At 36.9% G+C, this 27689-nt stretch overlaps 1 protein-coding gene across 7 annotated transcripts in view; it reads left to right on the top strand.

The window, feature by feature from the left end:
* The window catches only part of CDK14 (cyclin dependent kinase 14), a 472565-nt gene that overhangs the window by 197683 nt on the left and 247193 nt on the right, over positions 1-27689 (top strand). For all 7 annotated transcript variants that reach the window (XM_077788157.1, XM_077788154.1, XM_077788164.1 and 4 more), the window contains one exon: positions 16750-16813. In XM_077788157.1, coding sequence (XP_077644283.1) covers positions 16750-16813 — 64 coding nt within the window. The remainder of the gene's footprint in view (positions 1-16749; positions 16814-27689) is intronic.

Raw genomic sequence — 27689 nt, 5'->3', positions numbered from 1 at the left:
ACAGGCAGGACAATGGCATTTAAAGGCTGGTTTGTCTGAAAATGGGCATTCTCTCTGCAAACCTGGTTGTGGGAAGCATGTGTAGCACAGCAGCATCACACTGCAGGTAGGGTGTCACAGCAGGAGTGGGAAATTGCAGCCAGAAGCTTCTGTCTTTCCTGACACACGTATTGAACAAGCTGAGAGCTCCTCTCTGACATTAGATGCCATTGCTCTGTTGGGTACCATCATACACAGTATTAAAAAGTAATTAAAAGAGAACAATATGCATTGAGCCCAGCAGCCTGATCTGCCAAAGGGCGACACCAGAAACACCAGCTTTCCACATGGAGCTGTGCAGCAAAACACAAGAGTTTTCCATTTCAGATAGGTATGGAAAATGGCATTCTAATTTCAATGGGAATGGAAGTTTTTCTCCCATTATTAATGATTTAAAAGGCTAATAATATATTTTTTTATACATATATTCACATATGCTTGTAATATATGACTACAAGCCTGAAGTGTCTTGTAATATAATTACAAGGCTAGTAATGTTTCCTCCATGTCTGATGTTAACAGGCATTTGTGAAGCTGCAAAGCTTTCTCTCTGTAGTTCTGTATCTGAAGGTTTGCTTCATGTCACTGACATCCTCTGAAGCCTGGAATAATACTTTTCAAGTGCTTTTAAGCTTATGATGGATCCAAAGAAAATGTGCTTTCTGGTACATTGTATTGGTAGCATCTTTTGGCAATGCTAAACCCAAGGGAGGAGTACTTTAAACCATTGGATTTTTAAGTTCATCTGTGTAATCAGGTACTTAGTCAAATGTATTGGTCTTTTTTTTTACCCATTCCATTATTTAATATATGTTTTTCTTTCACTCAATAAATACTTCGGCTCTGAAACACAGTTCATTCATCTCTGATGAAATACATGTAATTGTGAGGCTGACTGTGGACTGAAATTTTATTTTGTGTAGGCATGGTGTCTATGATGCCATCTATTCTTCTAGTTGGATGAATCTATTGTAATATAAATGTAATATTGTTCTTGCTTAGAGGGCAAAGTTTGTGTTTTCCTCCCATATCTTTCTGCTTGCTTCCCACCAATGACTTCATGAGGAAAATGAGGGAGGTTTTTGAAACTAATTAGAAAAATGGCTGCTGAGTTCTACCTTCTATAACACAATATGTAAGTAGAGAATTGCAATCCTGCTAATAAGCCTACCTCTCCTTTGCTTTATAACAACAATATGCAAAATATTTTACTTCTTTTCAGCCCCATGAAAATTAATTACATAAATAGCAGGCTTCTCTACCTGTGGGTCTTCTCTTTGAAGCTCTTAGCCCTTACTGAGTATTTTACTGTACTTGCCTGCAGGTTTTGCACTGATACTACTTTTACAAGGTTCCTGTCTGGGCTTTATGTCTTATGCCAAACTTCAAATGAAATTAATTCTAAACTAGGCAAGTATGAGTGAAATTAACCTTTGAAATGAACTTTAAAAAACAAAGTAAATCTTCTATGTATTCATGCTTTGTAAAAAATTCTGGTAATTTAAAAATTTTCTTTTTGTAGAGTTTCAGCTCAATTTTTGATCTCTGACTGCACTATATTGTTTTGTGTATTGCTGTGTGAGTAGACTTTTTCCCATGTAACAGGGCACAAGGTAAATTATGCTAATTTGCATTAACTTTTTATTAAAAACTCCCATCCTCACCATGTGTGAGTATCAATAGTCTGCGCTGTTCTTCGCCTTATACCATTAAACCCATATGGTACTGGGCAAACAAACTTGGCCTAGGACTTAAAAACAGCAATCTTGTAAAAATGGACAATTTCTAGAGGATTATTGCCTATGTCTGTTAGGAAAGGGGGCTTTAAAAAATATGTATCTCACACTCTGCTAACATTTCTTTTAAAAATTGAGACTTGCAATCTCACATTTATCCATGTTTAAAGTCATAAAAGTACCCACCAGTGTATTATGGACACTTTCCAGGGGAAATACCAGCTGGCAGCAGGAGAGAAGAGGAGAGGAAATAATAAATTAATGTGTAACTCAATTTTTTGCTTTGAGGGTTGGCTGGATTTCAGGTCAGCCAGTCACACAAACTCATGCATATAGGTGTCATCTGCCTGCAAGATGTTCCTGTCCAGCCTGCTAATTTTGAGCAAAACCCTGAGCGTGGCTGGGCTGGCATTGCAAGAGTGTGGGTTATTATCATCTTGGTAGTGCAAAACATGAGGAGTAATTGGCTATCAGAAAAAGAAAACAAATTAAGACATGGTTCAGTGGAAAACAATGGCTTTGTGGTTTTCTTTGGAATCAGAATGTTTACTTTCTGCCATATTTCAGTTGCTGAATGAGAAATGAGCTATAATTATAAGGAAGCATTGTTTCATTTCCAGATTTGCCTCTAGCCTTTCAGAGGGTGTTTGTAGACAATACATTGAAAAAAAATGTGATAAGGCTCAGCTGGTGCAAATCAGTACCTGGTGTAAATCAGTGCACTGATTTACATCTTTGCAGGCATATTCCTTCTTGGCCCCTTACACCACAGAAATATCTTTGCCATGTAAAATCCCTCTCTGTGCATGTTGTGTCCACTTGTGTTATGGAGCTCTAATTACAAACAGGTGACACTATTGCATGCAGGTGAAACTGAACAGAACAGCAGTTGCAAGCAATTTGTGCATTTGTGGGAGATGAAGCCCATTCTGAGCAGAAGTCTTGGTCTACTATAAAAAAAAAAATTATTCTACAAGATAATATAGTAGTATAAAAAAACACAGACATTCAAAAAACTTACTCTGGTTTGCTGTCTTTATTTTTTAGGAGAGATAATAAATGATCAGGCATCCAATTGTCACACTGCTTTTTCTTTCATAAGTAAAGAAACAATATTCATTGCACTTGAATCTTCCCTTTTCCCTTTCTTCTTTCACTTATATCTGAATTGCACATTGCTTGTCAAAAGTGAATTTTCTGTATAGCATCTTGATGGCCAATTGAATTGTTGTTTATGATCTGTAGCAAAACTTTGAAACATCCTTAGGGTTAAAAATGTTTAAAAATCACTGTGAAGCTGTTTTAGATGATGATTTTGGGGATGAGTTATGAGAATATAAGATTGATATGTCTTGCCTCTCTTGATATATCATAAAACACATGTTTCCTAAAAGACTTCAAAAATGATAGCCAATTTCTTCTGTCATTTTTAGGACTAGTGAAAGTAAATAGCTGTCTCTATCATGGTGTCTGGGGGAAGCTTCCCCTTCAGCCCATGCACATGCTTTGAGATACCATTTGCAGTAAACCTAATTTGAATAAAGTTAGACTTTAATACCTATTTCATTGTGTCTATAATCAGTGCCCTAGACTAGGTATTAATTTAGCAAGATGCTGAGCATTTGCCATAACATTGTCTTCAACTATCATTTTCACAAGCTACTGATCCATAGTGAGCTAAATGTAATTTTTGAGATAAGCTTAGTGATTTCAAGAGGCTTCAAGTTTTCAAGGGGTGAACATTAGTACCCCTTGACTAGGATAGCTGCTTTTCTAGTTCATTAAATGGCTATGGTTGAATAACTTAGGCATAAAATTTTCATATGTTGAAAAATTTTTATAACCTCATCCAAGTTTAATTACACATATAAAAACATCACACATTTTCTGTGTGCCCTCTATTTGTGTGTTGCCATTTCTTATGAGACTTGCACAGAGAAAAGATAATCCTACTGACAAAATCAGTATTGATAAGTAGGAAAGGGGAAAAGAAAGGGCTATAGAAATGAAATTTATTCTGCTACATAAGAAAATGTTAAAAAAACAAAAACAAAGTCCTCATAAGATACTGAGAGTATGAGAATTACTTGACTAAGATCTTAATGCAATAGATATTCTCAACTGAGTGTGAAATAAACAGAGCAGGTTATGATCTATGCAGTATTATGTTTTATTCTTTTGCTTTGGTCCTTCCTTCCACAGTCTTCTAAGCTCTCTGTTTAAAGTGACTTGGAGGCTAAAGCAGAACAGGATTCTCCAGCTGTCAGTTGTAGACAGAAAAATGTTCTGTGTTCGCTGTTTGTCTTTAGAGTGTGCTTGTGTATCACTGTGTAGCTGTATTTCTGGCAAGTGAGCTCTGTTTCCAAGTGCATCACAGAAAGCTAACAATATATTTTGTGACACCATAGTGAGAATTCTCCACAGTGCTTTCTCAGGGCAGAAAAGGATTCAAATAGCTGTGGTGCAAACTCTCAAACGTGTTGGTGATGGAGCAGAACAGCATAAAGTAAATACTTAACAGAGAATGTAGTGTCTACAGCAGGTATGTTCTTACATAAATATGATTACCCTGTTGAGTACAAATCAAAGAAGATTTTAAGCATCTGACTTAGAACACTGGAAAATTATAGTTGGACTTCTGTATCATTTGATATGTGAGAAATCACCTAAGTTGACTTTGTAAGCTTTCAATTTGATTTAACTTTATTACATTATAAAGAGGGATTTATTACTTTAGAATAATGCCTAATTACTTTCACAGATATTTTAAAATATTCTTAATCTACTTCTTTTCCAAAGTGGTGTTATTTGAATTATAACTCATTTTCATCTTAGAACAGACTATATTTGCATTTTTAACCTATGTATCCTGAATGTGATTGTATTACAATAGCTGGTAGTTGTGCTGTTCTCATAAGAGAAACAAAAGTACATAAATTTTGTATCTCTGAACATGAAAATATTCATGTTCATGTTTCATGTATTCCTTCATGAAAATCAGAGGGAAAGCAGCCAAGGATTTTATCAATTCTTTAAGTATCCTCCTTGTCTCATCTTGGTGTGCATCCATAAAACATATTGCCCTAATTACTTAAAAAGAGGCCTTAATAATTTGGATGTTGGAGATGCTGTGCATTTTGGTATAATCTACTGTGGTCTGATGAGTGAGATATGTGGTTGATGGTATTGCTATGCTGCTGAGCCAGCTCATTACAGTGTGTTAGTATTCCTCCTTCCTCTTGGAAAGGGAGGGTGGGGATGAGGCCCTGCTGACCTCACTGCATCATATCACTTTATCAGCTGCTCAGCAGTTCAAAGCAGTTCAAACTGTACCCAGGAAATTCATCTTTTGTTTGTTTAATTTGTCTTTTCATGAAAACTCTGCAATACCATATTCCATTAAAAAAAAAAAAAAAAAAAATTAGACCAGTGAATGTAGCTGAAAACTAAGGGTAGTGAAACACCTGTTTGCTACTAAAGTCATGTCTTGATTTGTCTTCATTTACTTTCAGTAAAATGTACTTTTGGTGCAGCTTCCTACCACTTCTGCTTTATAGTATCTTATTCTTGCTAATGTTCTCATGGTTTTGTGGCTTTTGTGGCCTTTTAAATAGCTTAATGATAACATTGTGCTGCTCATCTGCATTCCTCACATAGTCCAAGAGATCAGCTGTGCCTACAGTGCTGAGAGGTTGATTTTTCTCTCTGATAACTTGTATAGTTGATTGTCCATGTTTCATTGGTGTAGCATCTCCCTTTCTTCTATTTCAGTGAGGTCTTTAAAATTTACCTCCAAAACAACTTGTAATAACAGAATTGCTTATGTTAAAGATTAAAATTGTCTTGTATCTGATGCCCCATCATTTTTGAGCCTTCATGTCATCAATATTTCAGGCCATGCATTTCTATGGACCTTAAGGTACTGGGGACAGAGGATAGGAGATTGATACTCCAGTCTTTTTCTCTCATTTACTATCAGTGGTATTGAAGCTCATTGTCATATATCTGTTCAAATTTTCTTTTTTAAATTTTTATATCCTATTTATTTAGTTGTCTGTTTCTCCCTCTAGATTGATTTTTATTCCGTTGTTCTGAAAAAGAAGTTGGTGCATGATATACAGGTGTTAAGTAGTTCCAGTCATTTGTGAATTTGTTGTAGTTCACTCACACTTCACTAATTATTTCAGTGCAAGCCCCCTCAATTCATATTGGAGCTGTAGGCAGTATGTTCTCCAAATACTGAGTCATCTCAGCTCCTTTCTCCAGTGAGTAGAGAGAATCAGTTCCAGCAGCTCCTGGGAAGTAGTTCCATTTTGCCCAGAAGTAGTGCTGCCAAGAGCAGGAGCTGCCACTGCAGCTGCCATGCAGATGGCTTAAAGTTTAATTGGAGACAGCAGATGACTCCTCCCCAGTTCCTCCTCCACTGTGCTTTTGCTAGCTCAGAAGTCATGGACAGAGTTACTGAGTGCTCTAATGTCAAAACAAACAAGATGGTTCACTGAAGCTGGCAGTGCTGCTGCCTCTTGCAGTTGAGATACATCAGCTTTTATCTTCATTTAAATAAGTGAAATGAAAACACAGGCTATTCTGCTTGTTAAGGCCACAACTGCTAAATGAGCAATAAATGGTTAAATCACAGTTTCCGATTTTTGAAAATTTTATAATCTCAGCATTCTGTACTCTTTCAAAACCCACTGCTGATCTCAATGTTTGAGCATGTACCTCATGGTGTCAGGGCAAAGAACCCATTCCTCTTAATGGGTTTGCAAGGAAACAGGTAAAGAAAGTGTCAGGAAAATGGGTAGATGTTTCAGCAAAGAATTCACTGGAATTCTTCAGAGTGCTCTGAGTGAGGTGTGCTGGCTCACTAGGCTGCATTGGAGGATACAGGTTCTGTTCAGCCAGCCTTCCCAAACCTTACCATCCTCTAGGTGAGAATGCATAACTCCCTGGGATTCTGCACTGACCACACTTAAAATGTCTCAGCTGCATTTATAGCCATTCTCCCTCCATCAGATGTAGGCTGACATTTCCCCCATTTTTAGGGAAAAAATATTTCTGTACTTCCATTTTTCATTCTGCTTGCTTGTTCTGTGCCTGTGATTCAGAAGGATAGTATAAAACTCTTTTCTTTTGTAGCAGCAAAATACTGCTGTTTGGAGTGAATACCCCAAGCATAACGCTGTGCTTTGTTGTAGGAGGCACACTTAGAACTGTATCACTTGAAATGGATTTTAAGTGATGAGGTTAGACGTTTTTGAAAGGGATTTGATTTGGGAATTCTGATAAGGTTCATTGTAGGAATCAGCTGGATATTTAGACATCCTAGAGGAGTACTCTTATCTATCTATATACCCATCACAACAGGAGCTCATTATTAATGCCCTCACTGTTTCAGAAAAATTGTACCACCTGAACCTGCACATTCTTCAAACGGCAATGTGACTGGCTGCCTTAATTTTCTGCAGATTGTCACTTAAAAAAACTTGACAAAATACCCACTGCATCACTGAGCTCCGTGTAGCTTCACAAATCTGTTTTAAATTGAGATTATTGCAAGATCAAGGCCTTAATTGGCAAAATAAGGAGCTGGCAAACTTCTGGATGATCTGATCAGATTCTAATGTCATGTTGTTCTGTGATGCTGAGCACCAGGCTTCATGTATAGTTATGTGTATGTTACCTCCCCTGGTTTTTTAGGTGAGAAAAAGAATTTTCATAATACTTTTTTTTTTTTTTTAACTTTGGCAGACAGTGAGCCCAGACAGCTCAGTCAGCCCGGCTCTAGTATTCTATCTGCCTTTCTGCCTTAGCACAACAGCTTTCCTCTGCAAGGAAATGGGATATTTCTGTCCCATAAGCAGCACGTGTCACGAAATTCTATTGTGTGGTGCTCCTGCTGTTCCTGGGCGTGAGGAGTGGTGGGTCCTGGTCTGCTGTCAGAAGAGGCACAGTCGTTCCTCTGATGTGCTGGCACTGGGCACCAGGCCAGAGACAAAACATTCCAGTGTCAGAGAAGTGCATTGTGCATTCACTGCTTCCCAGTGGAGGTTTGTTCTGGGGGAATGTTGATTGGTTCCTGTGAAAGCCAGTGGGTCAGAGAAAATCCTTGTGGAGAAAGGATGTGATCCCAAATGTTCTGGTTTGTTTAAACAGTTGTAGTTAAATGACACCATGGTGAAGAAACATAATTTTATTTTAAATAAAAAGGTCTTTCTTCCTGTTTTTTGTGATGATTCATAGGGATATGCATACTTCAGTCTGTTAATTATTTAAATAAGCTTTCCAGCTGAATGGCAGCTTTAAGCTCCTAAGTATCCTGATGCTTGGCCTGTGCCAATGAGATTGGATACTACAACACTAGGTAGGAATTCATATGTGTTAACTGAGACGGTTTTATGGTCTTCAAAAAGACCATAAAGTCAGCTTTATGATCCAAAGGGAGCACTGCTGCTTTTCTGATAAGCCAGCATTTCCAAAAAACCCTGTATAGTGCATACCTGGAATTCAAATGAGCCAGCTGCTGAGCCAGCACAGCAGGGCTTCTGGAAGTACATTTCATAAAAACCTCCCACAAGGTTTTGGCTTTTGTTTTTATTCTCCTTTTTCAGTTTAAAGGAAATAAGTCAGTAAAAAAATTAGAAATAAATCTTTAAAGTGCATGTTTAGGAGAGGACTGTCTGTTTGGGTGGGTTGTTCCAAAGGCTTTGCAACCTAGACATGATAGGAAATATGAAATGCAGAGTATATCTCTATCTCTATCTACAGAGTAAATCAGAGCAGATTTTAAAGAATATGTAAACAAGCATGACTTGTGAGCCATGGGGTCCTTCTGGCAGTAAACTGGAGGCTTTGCAGTAAAGAAAACCATTCTGTTTGTTCCCAAACAGTAAGGAGGAGACATTCCTGCACAGCTAGCAACAGCAGCAGCTTCTTCACATGTAATAACAGCAATCTCTTCCTCAGTGAAATCATTCCCTCTCTGTAACCTTGCTTCGAGAGCTCACAAGCTCTGCCAATGCCAGAAGACCAAACTTCTCTTCTTGTAGAGGGGGAGAAAACTCTTTTGAGCTTAGCTTGAGTCTTCTACATGAATTTTCTTTCCAGCCTTTTCCTAATCCACCGCTTTGAGATCTTCTTAATTTTATCCTGTTGAGGTCTTTTATAGTTTCTGCAGCTCCAAAAGCAGATATCAGAGACCTTAAGTCTAGTTTAATGTCAGAATTTTAAAATTCTGATTCTGGGATTGTTTGCTGATGGAAGGAGACTCCTGAGCAGAGATGACTGGGAAAGATGAAAGGACAGGTTCTCTGTTCTTCTTTTAGCAGTTCAGCATGGAGCATCCCTCACAGAGGAGCCATTTTTCACTTTGGAGCTAAACAATCTCCTTCTACCATGTACATAATTGTTTAACTAGCTTTTGATTTGGCAAAATTGCTGCATGGTTGCACTATTTTGAGGGAAAGTGCAGTCTCTGTCAGGAGTTTCCTTTTTCCCCTTTTGCTGCTAATTTCAGATTGTGTCTCTACAGCCTAGGCCCCTCTTATTTTCAAAATAAGTTTGCCAAATCCTTTTTTCTAGTTCTTTTTTAGCATTCATCTCATTCACATAAACATTTTAGTGAGAAACACTAAATTAAAAAACCAGTTTCTTCCACCATGTGAACTTTTAGGAATATTCTAAGTTACTAAAATAGGGCCTTATGATGAAATGTTCTGACTCCCTGTAGGAAGAGGGTGTCACAGTCGTATGAGTTGTTTCACACTTGCTTTTTTCTCATTGTGAAATTTAGATTAAATACTCTAGTTTTGTGCTGATTGCAGTTCAGTTTGGATTATGGACAGAATTTATTTCTAAAAGTCATCTCATCAAATCACAAAAACGGCCCTGTCAAAGTGTAGTAAGCATTTGGTAGGTACTTTTTGGAATAACCAAAACCCTTCCTTGACTGAACATTTAAGGAGACTGGCATGTCAAACCCCCGGGCTGGAGTCTTTGGGCACTCTCCAGTGCCCACTGCCCTCCTGATGTTGGCACAGCTGCAGGGGTGCCCCTGCCAGGGTCCCTCAGAAAGGGAGCTGTGGTTACCGTGGCCATCAGGAGAATGAGGAATTTACTTGTGCTGCAAATGGTTTGGAAACAGTGTTGGAATAAATTTAACTTTGCAACGCAGACAGCTACTAAAATATTGTTTATATACATAAGTAAGGATGGAAAAAATCACATATTAAAAAGGTTTCCTGGCAAGACTTCATTGTATTTTGCCTCATGGGGAAAGGAAGTTAAGAACAGTTGGGCCCTCTACTGTTTCAAGTACCTCATTTTTCATCCTTGACAGAGCAAAGCAAAAATATTAGTTGAGCTTGATTTTTTTTTTTTCTTAAATGAGTGTGTGTTATTAGAATTTTGTGGGAATGTTTTTCTTCCTTCATCCATACTGGCACATTACCCCAAGGTTTTAAAATACAGCTTCATGTATTGAATAACTTCTTATACTCAAAGGAAGTGGTTCAATTACCCATATATAATGGAATGATGTTATTCCACTTGATGTCTGAGTCAGGCTTTTGTTGAGCCTCATTCTGTTCTTACTGCTTCTTTTTTCACCTTAAAGCATAAGCTTCAATAGCTTCATTTTTTTTCACAAAACAGCATCACTTTCCCTACAGCAAGAACAGGTTTATGGGGTTGGTGAGGAGGTGCCTTCTCTCTTTTGTGTTGCTGTTGTGTCCCAACCTCATTGCCTGTGTAGCAGGTACTTCATAAGGCTAGTGGAAGAATTTAATACTTCTTTTTCTTTTTTTTTTTTTTTTTAAGACCATGCTTAGATCATTCACAAAATAACTTGCAAAATAAGTACTCCAATCAGTTTGTTTTCTTACCAGCCTTGTTTTCTCTTAAATCCATAATTCTGATTTAATTTCCTGAATGAATGTAGATCACATAAAATATTCTTTTGCACACTATCATTGTGCATGTGGCTGTTGAATTTTTTTCCTTTTTTTCCATTTGCCATGTATTGTCATTGTAAGGATTTTTTCATTACTCTGGTAGCATTTACGCATAAGGAATTTTAAAAAATTGCCACCTGTTTTACCCATAAAACTAAGAATTTGAAAGTCTGTGTTTGTCTCCAAAGAATTATGTGTTCTTGTTTAACATTTTGTTCTGAAGAGAAATCATACAAGTTATGTTTTCTGTATGCTTAATGTGTTGCATTACATTTTCTATATTTTTAATCTGTTTTACTGGTATTTAATTTCTTACCTGCATGGGGATAATGAAGGAATATTTTGTTGACAGTTGACTGACACAAAATCAGAAAGTTTGCTATGTAAGAAAAATAATTTTACTAAAATATGGCTTTCAGGTTCTGAAGAAGGCCTTTATTACTTCCCACATGGGAAGAGACTGCCTAGATTACACAATCTTACTTCAGTTATTTTACCTTTGAATTGGCATGGATTCCTGGTCTAGGAACTATATATAATTTTTGCCATTCATTTAATGAAGTAAGGCTTCGATATTCTAAATCTCAGGGACAATGAACAGGCATGTGGTCTTTACTTTTCATTAATTCAAATAAATATATTCTTGCCATCTTAGCAAAAATGAAATTACTTTTTCACTGCAGCTATGAACCCTGGAACTTCCACAACATTCTCAAGGGTAAAATGTGTTTGGCCCCTAACAAACCTGTAAGTGCATTTCAAAAATTAATAGATTTGCAAGCCGTTATGGAAACTGAGCAACAAAAGCAAACCTCTAAACTCCTGATGTGAAGAAATGAAAGAAATTACTGATATTGAGGCAATTCCATTTCTCACTCTATCTTTTGGATATTAAACTAGACACTCAGCTGTCACCATTGTGCCCAGCAGAGAGCCGAAGGAAGCCTCACTGCAGTTGTCAGTCAGCAGACTCTGAGTCAGCATGCAAAATACACAAATAGTTACTGAATGTTTTTTCTAACCTATTATACTGAAACCAAATGCTAAGTTGAAGGATGAAGTTCATTCTTTGGTCTGCACTGCTACACATACTTTGTGCTCACTGACATTATTGGGTCATAACACAGAACTTTTCCAGCTTGTGAAAGATGTGCTTCAGATCTGCCTGACTCTACTCCTCAGGAAGGGAACGTGGCTGTAGGTGGATCATCTGGACAAATGGCTTAGCACCATCGCTCCTCCAGAGCAGAAATTCTGTGTCCAGAGGTGATTCTGAGAGAGATGGAGCTGCCATAGAAAAGCCCTGGAACTCACACGGCTCCTCAAGAGGCAAATCTAAAGCAGTAATGTACTTTCCTCTAATGAAATGGAAAATACCTAGGTTTTTGACTAAGGTGAAAACTTCATTAGATATATATGTTTCCAAATAAATAATAGAACAGATTTTTTGTTGAAAAACCAAGCATCTGAAACCTCCAAATCTCACTCAACAGAAAGGGGTTGCTGATTTGGAAATGGTCTGCAATGCTGATTCTCTTACTCTTTTGATTGAGTTCAGTTCCTCAAAGAGCTGTAGTCTCCCATGGTATATCACAGCCAAGGATTCACTAAATGCAGTATGTTTTACTTAGCAAACAAGAAGACTGGAAAAGAAATCTCGAACATCCTTAAAAGGTACAATAAAAAAAAAAAAAATTATATCCAGCTTGTAACGTTACCCAGTTAAAATTCCAGGGCATTTTTTCAACAAACCTCTCTTCTTTTAAAAGGAAAAAATTGCACTCTCCTGACACTTTTTTTTTTATTTCTTACTAAATTGTTTGTTCATCAAATTGACCTAACATTAAAAAAATTTTAAATTCTGCATGTTACTTAGCCTGATTTCCATAACTCTTGTCTAAGGAAAGGCAGCTCATTTGCATTCTGGTCTTGTTTTTCATTCTGCTCTGAATAATACCACAGGCTGCAAGTTCTTTGTCTTGTTGAAGTCCAAACCATCACCCTTCTTGAGGATCATCATCTCTAACAAGGGTTAAAGTGTTATATCAGAAATATGCAGCTTTGTCTATTCAAAACTTGTAGTGTAAAGGGAAATCCTCTTTATTAATTATGCCAGCAATTGGGAAAGAGCTGGTAGGAAAGATTTGCACTGCTGCTCATCTAATACATGGCAGTAACGTGGGATGGTTTTGCATTTGAAGCAGAATACAGGACAACATGACTAATTGTGTTGGTAGAGTGGTGCAAAGCTCACTGTAAACTAATTATTCCCTTGTACAACAGGGAGTGGTGAGTCCTTGCAAAACCAGATGCTAGCCCCAAAATTTTTCTTACAGTAAAAAAAGTAAGGTAATTGTTGCATTTTTATTGCATTTCCTAGGAAACTTTTCTATATCATGATTGTATATGGAAATTTGAACAGCAGGTTCTGTTTTTATAGCTTTCTGCCAAGCCCTAATGGTATCAACTAGCAGTACAGATATTTGACCCTCAGTACCCTGATATATTGTAAATCTGTTCTTTTTATACAAATAGACTTCTCATCCTACAAATGGAATTAGAATCTGGTCCTGGCAAGTTTCAAATAAGAACATAATTTTATATCCCTTTTCAGAGAACAAAAAGATCCCAGAGTGTTGTCTGTGGTGTGGAACAGCAGAACCCCAGTATATTTTTGAGTCTTCTTCACCATAATCACCATGGTCCCTGGAAAACATTAAATTCATTCCAAATATGAGAATTGTAGATTAGTCTTGTGCTAGTGATTAAATTTAAAGAACATAGGATATTAAACCATGCAAGCTGAGTGTTTACCTTGCTGAGAAGCAAATTATCAGTAGAGAAAGCAAACAAGTTAGTCTTATTTTCTCAAGTAATTCTTAATACTAAATAAAAGTTTATTTCAGGTATTAAATTAGGGCTTGATTACTGTGACAGTGGTGGTTATTCTTATGATTTTGGAACATGAAATGGAAAGCAAAAATGTTAAAATATAGAGGAGGCAGAACTCCTGGTGTCATGCTTAGGATGAGAAGTGGTGGACCATGAAAGCTGGGGCTAGGAGGTCACTGTAAAATAACAGCTCCCAGTGTTCAGCTGTTGTCTGGGTCTGGGTAATCAGTCTTCACTGCTGAGTGACAGTGTATTCCAGTAAAACCAGAAGACTGTTGGGTTCTCCCTTCCTTTTTCCATGTTGGTGCCTTAATTCTCTTTTGTAAGCTGCAAAACAAGGCAGATTCTTCTCCATTGTGGTGTTAAGTGTGAACCCCACTTTGCTTTGTTTATAGCAGGTGTCAAAACTCATTGCTTTGGATTACTTAATCCCACTCATCAAAATGGGATTGATTCCTGTTTAGGAGAATCACTTACAAAATGATGCTTACAAATCTCTTTATGTTGGCTTATCTGTGGGCAGTGACTGTTTAATCTTATCCAAAACCACAGTTCTTCCACTGCTGCCCTCTCCTTCTTGTTTGTTGGTTGACACATATTGTGAATTTCTGTATTACATATGTAAAAAATTGCATGGAAGAAGGATGATCTTTATAGTGTTTGTACCTGGCATTAAAATAATGTTTGGATCCTTGCCTGAACTACCAAGTGTCTCTATCTTAGAAATGGCTGGCATTTAGATGCTAGGAAACCTGCAGTTGTTTTCAGCCTGACTGCTGTCCTTGAGAGAAGGTATAAATATTGTACTTGGTTTGAGTACTCCAATGCACAGAACTTGTTTGTAGCTGGCTCCTAGATACTGTGGTGGCAGATGTGCTAGAACATTATTAAAGAAATGGATTGGAAAACTAGTGAAACAAGAAACAGTGAATCAAGCATGATTGCTTTAAAAAGTGAAAATAACAGGTTTTGTTAGCTGGTTTTAATTTTTATCTGTACAGTCCCATAGCTGCCTCTGTCTCATAAAATAAGAGGCAAATAAGAGCACACTTTAAGTGGAATGTGACTAATTTTTTTAATATTCAGAACAAATATATTCATAACCAATATATCTTATTTAATAAGAGACTATTCATTTGATTCACTAACAGGAGTTGCAAAGTAGAGAACCTTATTTCTAAATTTAAATTGATGCAAGAATCTCTGTTTTTGATCCACGGGCTCCCTCTCCTGGTCTGGGTGGCGCTTGGCACCAGGAGCTTGATTAATGCAGAAGACAAGTGGAAGTTATTTGCAAATTGATTTTGTGACATAGTGTCGATGGTGTCTCCAAACTTCCTCAATGTTTAATGACAGCATTGTGCTCTCTCTAACAGCAATAATGAGATGAACATGGGTGTTGTGATGAATCAGGGTTGCAGGGCCAGGTTTATCTTATTCATTCCTAATTAAGACTTATCACAAGGACTGAAAGAAATGTGCCTACAAACAATATTTACAAATAAAATCAGTGAATTTGCATACCTAAATAACTGTGTGAATGTATACTCTATAGTTGCACTGATACTGTCACCTTTGTCACTTTAGTGCTCTGCTTTCACCTTCTACTGATCATACTACGTCCAAGTACGGCTGTTTGCCTATTGTATTTGATTGTGGATAAAAATATCTTTGGATTAATATTCTTAGATTAGAAACATGACTGTTGTAAACTGCTCAACAACTTTGAAGCCTTAGACTAATAAAGCAAATCTCATAGGTAAAAATTTTATCTATTTTAGAATTCGCTTAATTTTGTCTCAAGTTTTTAAGCTAATTTCTGAATTTAATTTAATAAATTTCTGGCAGAGTTGAAGAAAAACTTTTTGTGTTTTACCTTGCCAGTTTTGCTTCTAAGAATTTTTTTCAGCTTGAATTTATCAACATGAACAAATGTTTACATAGCTTAAGAAATTAAACAAGTATTCTAGAGTGGTATCCTTCCTTTAATACTCCTATTTATATGTATATTGCAGCAAACAAAACTAAAATAAATCTCTTCAGTTCCAAATGATTTTCACATTAATTTTGGGCTTGCTTCATGCTGATGTAACTGACCACAGGGACTCAAGATATGCAAGTCCAAAAGTTTTATTCAGATGACCTGCAGTGCAGATAGGGGTAGAGCTGGGAGGGGCTTTTGTATATTGGTAATGCAAAACAAGCACCAGACTATTGTGAATTACTTTCACTCCTAATATCAACCTTTTATTACAGAGGCTGAGCTTATAAGAAATATTCAAAATAATTAGTATTTTCATTCATATTAGAAATTGAGTGTAAAAGGAAAGATCTACAGTTCATTTAGAAATGTGTTTCTGGAGCTGGATAATTTAAGTGTTCTTCCTGGCTTTACTTAAACCAAATCTTGACAGTTATGTGTTATGAAGGAAAACGAGGTTTGGGAGAACTATTTCTATTAGTTCTCTCCCTTTAATTACTACTTGTGCCAAGGGGACGGAGAGTGAACTTTTCATATGAACAGATAATACAAGATGCATGTGAGAAGTGTAAATACTTTGATGCTCTAAGTTGATCTGACTTACATTACAAAAAGGAGGACAGTTGAAGTGAATAGAAACAAAGCATAATGCACGAGTCAATAAATTCTGTATATCCTAAGCATTTACTATTTTTATATGTACTACAGCCATGTTAAAATAACAACTCTTTGCTTTGCATTCTTATTCACGCCACACTCTTGATCATCCCTTTTACCATCAGTGTAAATCTTCAATCCTGGCATCTATTAATTATCTGTTTATCTTATTTAAATTTCTAGGGATTGAAGCTATGTCTGAGCTAAATTATCTAGTCTCTGTAACACCAGTGCTCTCAGATAGCTTGTTATTTGTCAATGAAAAGTAGCTTTAACATCCATTGGTTAAACAGGCAATGTGACAGGAGCACAACATTCCCATCTGCTTTACAGACTCCACTACTACCTTGGAAATGTTGTAATCATTTGACCTTGTGTACATCCCCCAGTGAAGAAGCTTATTTGAAGTTTAGATTGTGCTTTCTACAGTGCTATGACTTGTTAAGTCTTTTCCATTAAAGCAATGTCGTTTTTTATATTTTTTTGTATACAGGTACTTGGAACACCAAATGAAGATACGTGGCCTGGAGTCCACTCTTTACCCCATTTCAAACCAGGTAGGTTGAAGCACCAAATTCCTCCAAATTCCCTCTCTGGAAGTACACAACAGAGATAATTACATCCCTGACCACAAGTGATCAAAATGACCTGGTGTGCAGTGTGTGAACCATGGTGCACTTCTTCCAGCTGCTTATTTTTTATTGTGCTCAGGGTGGAGGTTTTCTTTTGTTTAATTTCTTCAGTTTCCTTTTTGTTTTCTTCTGTTTCTTGCAGCATGAGCCCTGGCCTACTTGCATTCCTCAACCACTGAGTATTGTACCTTGCAGACTGCTAGTGTGTTGATTCTCTGTTAGGATTACTTTTCCAGCAGAGCACACCAAACTTGGACAAATACTGAAGAAAAATAAAGAGTAGAGAAAATAAATTGTGAAAGTGGAAGTTGTTAATATCTTAGATCTGTTATCATCTTACATTTATTAGTATCTTTCTGAAAAAAATATATTAATTTCACTCTTTTAGTATGTGTTGTATTTGCAATTGTCATACTCTATAACTATCTTTGAAAAACTGTTTCACCATCCGATACCTTTTTGTAAGAGGGAGCAGTTTGCCTCCTAGAGACCAGGAAGATGTGGTCAGCTTCATGCTATGCATGTATGTTTATGTATGTGATATATATATTATGTATGTATGCATGTAGTATGTATGTCATATATATAGTCTTGTGAACTTGTGAGTGTGGATCTTCGAAATCTGTTTTTTTTAAACATGGCAAAATAGGTGAATGAGTAGGCAGGAGATGAGGCAGAGGAGTTGTAAAGGACAAATAGATCTAGACAGCTCTCAAAAAAGAGAGAGAGAGAAACAAATATACTGTAGGGCTTACCCTGATAGAGCCACAAAGCCTTGGAAAATAGGAATGCAGACAGCTTTCTTGCACATTGCTTTTTAGTCTCTGTCCTACTGCTAGTGGATCACTGTATAGTGGAATGACATTCTAGTGCTCTCTAGTGAATTAGTAGAAACTTCTTTAACGGTCTTTCACTGAATATTAAAAATACTACAGTGTTCTTCCCTTAAACACTGTGTCATTAAGTTTACAAGGTTTTGTGTTTCTCATTCTCTGATTGAAAGGTGAGCAAATACAGAATCCTTACATAAATGTAGTGGTCTGTAAAAGCAGCCCAAAAACATTTGTTTTAGCAAGAATAGCAAAGAGAAGGAGAAAACCTGAAGGTGTCAGTGACTGTTCTTTGGGTTGGTTTGTTTTTCTTTTTCTGTGAGATACAGGAAAGTTTTGAACAGTAGATGGCAGCCAAGAAATCTTCTGGTTTCATTATTCAGTTTGACTTCCAAATGTGTCAAGGGATGTGGGTTTATTACCATAGAAGAACATCAGGAAATAAATCCACTGTAGGCACATCATTAATTTTTATAAAGGCATTGTGTTAGAATTGTTCTTATTTTCTACATCCCAGACTATGAATTTTTTCAGCTATGAATGCATAATATTTTTACAAATGCAGAGTGGAGACAGGAGGAAAGGTGCCTCCAACACAGAAAATGGTCACTCAGTATTTTCACCGTTTCTGCATGGTGTAGCTTTTGTTCTCTCAGATCTTTTCCACATCTGTGAAGTATGTAGATTTGTAAGTCAGAGTAATTACTATTCTTGCTGGAAATATTTTGATCTTTTTAGGGCCTTTTAATGCAAAGCACTGAGCTGCTTAATTCCCTTACACTGTGGAGGTCCGGGAGCACTCAAAAAATAAAATCCCTGTTCTGTACACATAATGTGTTGTGTACCCTCTATCCTTGATGACCTTGTTAAAAGGATTTTTTGTTTGTCTTATTGTTCCTTATTTGCTGTTTTTAGAAATTTCAGCAATAGAAAGCATCATTCAACTGGACAACCAAAACTGGCTTGCATACCCCAAAACTGAGTAATTGAATTTTATGCTGGTAAAAATGGAATTGTTAGAGCAGCAAAAAACATCCCTCTGGGATCATTCTGCAGTACCAGCACCTAAGGTATGCTCTGCAAAAAATGCTCTGAGCCGGGCTGGAATGGATACTATTTGCTCAGGCCCTTAGGACTGTTGGAGATGTTTGGTCAAGGATACCAGGTTCTCTGTCACTTCTTAAAAATGTGCTTTCCTTCATGCTGTTCTATGCACAAAAGCTTTCTGGCTATGGTAAGGCTGCTGCATCATCTTCTACAGGTGCTCAACCAGCCATGCTCCCCTCCCTGATGGTTTGAAATTTCTCTTTCACTCTAGTTTTCCTGACTGACTTTTTAGAAGCAAAAATGAAAGTTGAAGTTTTAACAATACATTTGACAATTGTACTCAATGGTCCTTGTGGGCTCCTTCCAACTCAGAATAGTCTGTGATTCTTTGAAGATTAATCTGTTCCTTTTCCTAGAAAAATAGTGAAGTATCCTGAAATGTCTTGCCAAATCTAAACCAATTCCATTATTCTTGATGATTTGTAAAATTATTGTATTTAAATATATGTTATATGGGATTAAGTAACTCCTGTGCTTTGCATGTGTTAATAAGTTTTAAAACTAATAGCTGCTAATAGTAATTGTGATAAATAGAGAAGTGCAGAGAGCATTGGTGAGGGTGTCAACGTTCACTCAGGCAAGGCTTTAATTCTATAAACTTCAGTTGTGTAAGCATAAAACAAAAGCATTTGACCAGATAGTATCAGTGATAACTGATTATTATAGTTTAAAAAATGCTGAGCACATTAAATGCCCATGGATTTGGGAAGACTGTTGAGAGTCAAAACAGAATTTCATTGTATTTCTTGTTTGCATACAGACTTCAATAACTAATTTTCACACTGTGATTTGATAGGGCACAGTCTTGTGCTGCAGAGAGCTAATCACAGCTTACTCGGAAAAACGTCTGAAAAACTTGGTATTAGTCTCTACTACAGTGGCCAAGGGTCCTGATTATTATGGAGCACATCCAGTGCTTTAATAACTATGATCTTTGACATCTTAATATGTAGGAACATATCTAAGCCTGAATTAGAAATATGTTCCTAAGGCTAGCTGTGGTTGGCTCTAGGTCATTTAAATCCTTAACCTAGGTTATTTTAACAGCTTTTAATAGTGAAAATAAAATGGTCATAGTTTTGTTTGCCATTTAAAAAGTCACAAAACAATTGGTATTTTATCTGCATGCTTTGAGATCACAAATGCTCCAAGTAATATATAAGACACTTGAAGCTGAAAGTTGGTCTGGTTTCTCTGTGCTGCAGCCTCCATCCTCTCAGTTTGTTTGCACCTGTGAGCACAGACATACACACATGTCCTGCTTATTAAGTTACTTAAGGATAATCTAAATAATGCATTTGAGAGCCCTGAAATACTTCAGGAGTATTGCAGTAACTTTGGGTTACCTCTGTGATTCACTTTGAAGCTGTCATGGATGCTATAGTCTTGAGAGGGTCTTCCTGTACTCAGGAATCATCATTTCATTGGTCTCATCACCAATGAACCCCAGCCATTCTGGATTGCTGTGACAGTAATTATCTGCCCTCAAATAGGAAAACAGTTTGAGGGAATTGTGAAAAAGTGCTAGTTGCTGTTTCAATCAAATTTTGATGTTTCAATAAAATTGTGATGTTTCATCCACATTATGAAGCATGTTAGAGGCTATTGGACAGAGACACTTTCAATGATGAACACGATCCCCTACATTTGGAGAACATGTTTTAACTATTCACTCTTTTGTTGCAATACTTTAGGAAATATGTAGATTTGCTGAGCTAAAACAGATTCAAACACCAATCATATCCCTGGACCTTTATCTCCAGGAATGAATTAAAGTAGACATTTACTATGTCTTATCTATATGAGTAGAGGTGAAGCAGTATTCCCCAAAAAACTGCTTCCTTGCCAGTCTTGTGTCCAAGTCTTCCTGATTTTTTTGTGCATTATGTTCTTCATTGTTATTAAATCTCCTGGGTTTTTTTTAGTCTGGAGTCCTATCAACTTTCCCTCTCCAGGCGTTTCTCCTGGATTGAGTCCTGTCCAAATAAATGAGCAGAATAAGCCTTTGGATAAATACCTACAGTTAAGTCAAGTTTTCACTTTTCTGACATTCTCAGTTAGTGTTTGGGACTGATGCTGTGTAACCTCCATCCTGGGAAGTTAAGTAGAGATTTATCAGGAGCAACTGTCAGTGAGTAAAACAGGAGAAGGTAAGATACGGTCACAAAAGAAGATAAGTGAAGTGTCCGTGGCAATGAAAAGATGGTAATGGTCAAGGAGAGGAAGGAACTTGTTAGGAAGGTGGAAAAAAACGTGAGAGTGCTTTGTGATGTTGGGAGTGCTTTGTGATGTTCACTGTGTATCAGTTGCTTCACAATACTGTTTCTAGGTGAAAGAAAGTTAAATATTTAATCTTGGGCTGATGGTGGAGGAGCCAGAACCTGACAATGTTCCACAATTGATTAGATACAATAGAGAGTAATACACCTGAAAAGGTGCCTTTATGAGACAATGGAAGCATCTGCTGAGCACTGATTTTTAAAAGAGAATCCCTAAAGCCAAGATGAAAAGAGGTAAGAGGAAGAGTCTCCTTAAAGTAGAACACAAAAAGAAGAAGTGAGGAAAAAAGCATTCCTAGGAAATAATGCATAACATGGATTTTGCCAGAGACTGATGGGTACTTTGTGGATTTATTTAAAAATCACAAGTCTATGAGGGACAAAACCACTCTGGAGCTAGTATTCCAATTCACGAATTCTACTTTACTTCCCAGGTGATCAATAAATATAGATTTGGTTTAGAAATATGATCTGCCTACATACATCTTAACAGCTGATTGACAGCCAGATTTTTTTCAAAAGATTAAGTCTTCATTTAGAGTAGGGCTGGACTGAGAGACTGAAATCCTTTGGCACAAGCACATGAACATACTGTATATGAGAACATACAGCTTTTCAAACTTTCATAGCAGTTTTTCCTGTAGAGTTTCTCCAAAGCCTTCTCAACATTTTGTTACATGCTAAGTCAATATCTTGTTTGTTTACATCTGCATTAATACCAGGGAGTGTTCCCAGGCATTGTGGGAGCCTCTGCTGTTAGACTGTCAGAGCAGCCTCTGGTATGCCTTTACCTCATGACAATTAGCACGTACAAATAATTAATTCCTGGGCATTAGGAAGCTTTCTTAGGGTTAGGAAGTTAGAGTGGGCCAGGGGCTGTTCCATGTAAGAAGTCCCCATCTCCTGTGATGGAGGATGGAAGAGGGAGGTGCTGCAGCATTGTTACAGGACAATGATGGTATCTTGGCCAAACAGTCTCAAACTCATTTAAATTACTGGTATAGATATAGTCTTCAAGAATTTGAGTACTTGAAGAAAGGAGGGCGATTTGTAAAGGAGAATTAATTTTTAGTTCCTCTCCCTCTTTTGCCAAAACAAAACTGTATTATTTGGTGTTTCTTCAATCTGTGGTATCCACAACCCAAGGGAAGCAGAGTTATCAGTGTTTTTACCATTCTTTAAACAAAATTACATTAAGCTTTAAATTTAAATAACTTACTATGTATGCAGGGGAGGTAAGGTGAGCTCTGCTAAAAGGTGATCCATTTAATGTAGGACTCCAATGCTTCAGACAATGCTGGGTATTAAAATTACATTTTCTTGTCATGCTCAGCAGGGAGTCCAGAAAACAGCAGCTATTTTTCCTCTTTACACAAACTGTGCTCTTCTAAAGCAAATGGAAGGGAGAAGAGGGAATGGGATGGAGGGGAGTTGAAATTTTTCTCAAGATGTTTGGCATACAAAACTCTAAAGTCTAGCTCATGTATTTAATAAAACTCTGGTTGTGATTGAACTTTAGTAAAAACTCTAATTGCACATCAATGCTGCAAATATTATAGTGCTTGAAAATTTTCTTGTCAATATGGATGCTTGTCTTCATATATTTAGCTAACATAATTTGAATAATTTTAGCATTGAATCTTTACTAAAAATGGTATGTCTTATATATCACAATACAGTGTTAATCATGTTAGACTTTTAAATTAAATTTAAAGAAAACCCTTTCAAAGAAAGAATGGATTAGGCTTTTCAAAATATTAATTATGGTGATGTTTAAATATTTGCATTTAAACTAATCACATTTGGTTTTAAATAAAGAAGAACATTAATCAAGGAATGCATATTAGCCATCATGTTTTGATTAACAGCATAAAAAATGCCTTGAAGTCAAACTGCATTTAAAATTCTTTGGTTTTGACTAGAAGCTGATTATCAATACTGTTAAAAACAAACTGAAAATCAAAATGTATTCTGTCTCTAATTCCTTCTGTAGCTTTTCTTGTCTATCTTAGGTCCTTTCAAAGCAAACGTGGCAAAGGTATAATAGTTCATGTGTTTTTCTGACTGATAAAAAAGGAAAAAACCCTCATCTTGTTTTATGTTACTTAAAATGCAAGTGCTTATTTTTTCAATTCTCACAGCAGACCACTATTCCTGCAGTGGTCTGCTAATAAGCTCACTAGTGAGTTCTGCTGAAACTCACTTCTGTTTGAACCTGCCCTTGATGCGGGGCTGTCAGATGGATCGTGTTTATCAGGCAGATAATGAGGTTTGCAGTGCAGAACGTGTAGGTTGTGGGCACACAAGCACACATGTGAGTATGCACATGTAACAGTGTTGCTGTAGAGCGATTGTCTAAAGGAAATAAGAAATGGAAAGAAGGGAAAAAAAGAGAAAGAAAGAGGGAGAGAAAGAGAAAGGCAAGAAAGAAAGAAGGAGAAAATAAAAGAAAGAGAAAGAAAAAGAGAAAGAGAAAGAGAGAAAGAAAGAAAGAGAGAAAGAAAGACTGTTTTTTATAAGACCACTTTTATAAGACCACTGAGTGTAATGGATGAGCTTTCTGGCCAGGCTTTTTCTTTTTTTTTCCCCTAGACCTGTGAACTGGCCAGAATTTGGAAACTGTTGTTTTAAAAACGTAACTTTCTTGATGCATCAAGTTTGTCAAATTAAGTAGCTCAAGAAATTCCCTCCCTCTCTTCATCCGGTTGCTCATTTCTGCTTCCATTTTGCAGTTGTTACTCCAATAGCCTCTTGATGCTACTGTTTGTGGGGCACGGTCCCAAAAACTTCCTTGGCAAAGGAGGCATGGAGTAAGCTGTGCTGCAAGGCCTGAAGCAAAGAGCAGCTCAGGCCCCTGTGCTGCCAGATGAATGGTGGTGTAGCTGCCCCACTCACCACGTCTGAGCGGGTTGTGTGCAGTGCCCAGCAGAACAGTGAGTCTCGGTTCTGAGCTGGCTCTGAGGCTGTGGAAGGGGCATGGCAGCCCAGGCCTTTTGGATACTCTTGGGACATTCTGTGAGTAAAAAATTATGCTACAGGAAAATGTTGCTACATCTTCCCAGTATCAAGTAGGAATAGTCTATGTTAGCTCTTATTTATGCAGTCCTATACAGGCATCTCTTTACACCACGTTTGATTGTGTACGTGCCACTTAGTCAAGATTTGGCTACCTTGGCCTTCTAAGAAGCAAATAGTAAACACTCTGAGATGCTGTGTGATTTAAACTAAACTGAAAATCTCTTCCTTCTTTTGTTTCACATAAGCAAAAATTCACGTTTTACTAAGTGAAATACAGCACCCATGTGAAAAGCCAGCTCTGTAACAGAGAGACATAGCTTTTAGTGAGGATGATGACTGCATATTTGGGATAAAAATGCAGAGGATCCAATTTTGTTTCCTGAATTTGTTCCCAAAAGATTGGCAAATATTGAAGTGTTTGCATAAAGGAAATTAAAATCACAATTTTTACTTTAAATTTCAGATGTGCTTACTGTGTTGGCCTCTCAGAGTTTTTAATTTTAAAACACACATTTAATAATAATAATGTAAAAATATTTGAACTCCAGTATATATGCCTACAATTTGAACTATAAAACTTCAAAATACATCTGAGATCAAATCCTGATCTGTAAACATACCATTTTTCATGTTCCTTTAATGTCAGCCTGATGAGAGTGAGCAGCTGCCTCAGCAAGGTGGTGCACCTCGTGTTCTTGGGAGTGGTGTGCATGTGCTGGAGGATGGCTGTGTGGGTGGGTGATCGTGTGAGTGCATGAGACTTTCACATGTGCATGTTTGCTTTTCAGTTCTGAGGGAGAGGAATTTTTTGCTACACTGGGTTTTCTCCACAAGGTTGGATTGAGATTGTGATTGCCAGTACTGTTCCCTCTCAGTATGTCAGGCAAAGGTTTCTTTTGTAGGGGGGCATTTGTGGTAATACTGCAGAATTCCCAGTCTCATATACAGACTTATATTACAGTACTTTATGAACATATCAGTGGGAGCTTCTGAAAAAACAAATGTCAAAGCTATATGCTTGAAAGTATCATAGAATGTAATTTTGTGCAGTTGGTCAAAGCCAGATATGTGTAACTTTAGATTTGGTTTTTATAGTATCCATTGAGCAGTAAGGGACTGAGGCATTCATACAGGTGTGTGTGAGAGTCGTTCACTCTGAAAAGTGACTCAGAAGCAAAGCTGGGGATGTAATTGTGAGACTGAATTCTGATTCTGTGAAAAATTCAACACAAGCAAGAGATGCTAAAATAAAAATTGTGAAGTTACCTCTTTTTTTTTTTTTTGCTTGGGACAGCAAGTTTGGTGGCTTTAGGTATATAATTTTGTGGTTTCATAGTTCAGAACTTGAAAAACTGCACCATGGATTATTGTATCTTCTCTGTTCTGGCAATTCTGAAACCAAAATCAGCTGGTTTCACTGCTTTTTTATTCTCTAACGGATTAATTCAGAAAAATACTATGACCTGGCATATACATGAGTCTGGGCTTAATTAACACAATAGTCCCATCTAATTATCTTGTCCATGAAAGTTAGTAAGACTCTGGTTGGAGCCATGACCACAAAATTACGTAGAAAAATGTGAGCTGTTATTTTATCAATGTGTGGTTTATTTGTGCATAAAGAATGTGAAGAAAGCAGCCTCTAATCTGCTTGAGCAGAGAGGAAAGAGTTGATACCAATGGTTAGGAGAAGTATGGCTTGCAGTCACTGCATATTCAATGGAGTTTGAAATTAAAGACTAGGGACTAAACATTTGCCTTTCAATAGAATGGGTTATGCCCTCTCCATGTCTTTCCCCCCAGTTTTCCCTCTCCCTGCCTGATAAATATGATGTATAAGGTACTTACTTAAAAAGTAAGTAAAAACCGTAGGCAGCGAAGGAAGATCCCTTTGTAAAGTTTGTTTTGCTCATGTGTGTTTCTTTTATTTACATAACAGGTTCCAGTGTATAATTTTTTCAGTAAAAATTAATCTGGCATAGCAATAGTTTTCCAGGTTTTTTGCAGAACTGGAACAGATCTTTGGCCATTAAAGCCTTAAGGCAATTTGGCCAAGTGGTTAACTCTGGGACTTTCCTCCCACAGTAAAAATAGCTTAAATTGATTAAAATAAACACTAGATACTCTGGTAAAGAAAATATGTTCTATATGATACTTCTCAAATTTTTTAAGTAGATATGGCTCTGTTGAAGTCAGCGTTGCTGGGCCAGTTTGAAGCAGCTCAGTATCTGACCAAAACATATTGCAGAATGGCAGATAAAATCAAAATCTGTTTCTCTCTAGGTCCAGGTTACCTTTTCAGCAGTGCTTCAAGTCAGTTCAATTCTCTTTCCACACAGATTTTTCTGCACTGAAACAGATTAATGTGCAAATTTGCAGTTTATTAGCTGGACTCCAATATGTATCTCAGACATGTTATTACACAGCACTGTCTAGCTGCATTTCATTTTTCAGTCCCTTGTCATAAATGAATTGACAGTGTTATGGTTGGACAATTTACTTAATATAGAAAGTCTTTATTTTTTTCCAATTTTTATAGGTATCTGTTTCCATATATGTATTTAATTCCTATTTGCAAACTAAAATTGAAGGGTTATAGTAATGTAGCTTTCAGTTTCCAGTACATTTGTCACACATATCTAAAAGGGAGTGATTTAATTTCTTTAACGGCATTAGTATGGTTAAAGCAACAAAACTTGTAAACGTGAAGTGGTCCACAGACACAGTAGCTTCCAATAGTGAATTAAATGAGATTTGAAGCTTCTGCATTTGTTTTTTTTTTTTAATTAAAGGGACAAAGAACCTTGCATGCACATAGGTGGAGAGGAAGCAAACTATCTCTGTTTTTTTTTTAGATTTTATGGAGTATTTTGCGAGTTTAAAACTTCTACACAGCAACTAATGCAATCACATTAGGGTAGTTGGCCAGGGTGAGTACCAGTCTAGATGGCAGGATTTCTGTGCAACTAGTCTCCATGGAAAATGTTGCTGTTCTCCAGCTGAACTAATTTTTTGCTGCCTGAGAGGCACTTAGCTCCTGTTCAAGAGGCTAATGAAGGACTGGCCCTTCATTTCTGCAGCAGCTTACATAGCATGTTCCTTTATCAGCTAGAGTCCAGCTGCAGATCAAGCATCTTCTTAGATATGAGTGGGAAAATACTTCTAGTTGAACTGAAGAACTTAACATTGGAGTAAATAAGCTGTCATTGTACTTGTTACTGCTGTTCATTATTTATAGTATTCTTTAGAAAAGGGACTCTCATATGTCCACCATGTTCTGTGTGTTCCTGTGTGCCACAGAGGCCCACACTTAACTGTTACACATCCTGAGAAGCATCAAGATATGACAGGTTGTGGAGAATTGTATTGTCATGAAGAAGAAAAAAAATACTAGATTTCAGGCTTCTTTTTTTTCTGTAGCAGTCAAAAACTACTATAGAAATAATTGTAAAATTTTCCATTTATGGTGATGTTGCAGTAAATGAGCTTTAGGTTATGCTGGTTTGGTTTGATTTTGTTTAACAAGTTGGAGACTTTCTTGGTTTTGGTGTTTTGTTTTATTATTTT

The sequence above is a fragment of the Lonchura striata genome, chromosome 1 (assembly GCF_046129695.1).
Source record: "Lonchura striata isolate bLonStr1 chromosome 1, bLonStr1.mat, whole genome shotgun sequence".
NCBI classification, from domain to species: Eukaryota; Metazoa; Chordata; class Aves; order Passeriformes; family Estrildidae; genus Lonchura; species Lonchura striata.
This window is presented reverse-complemented; position numbering and strand designations above follow the sequence as displayed.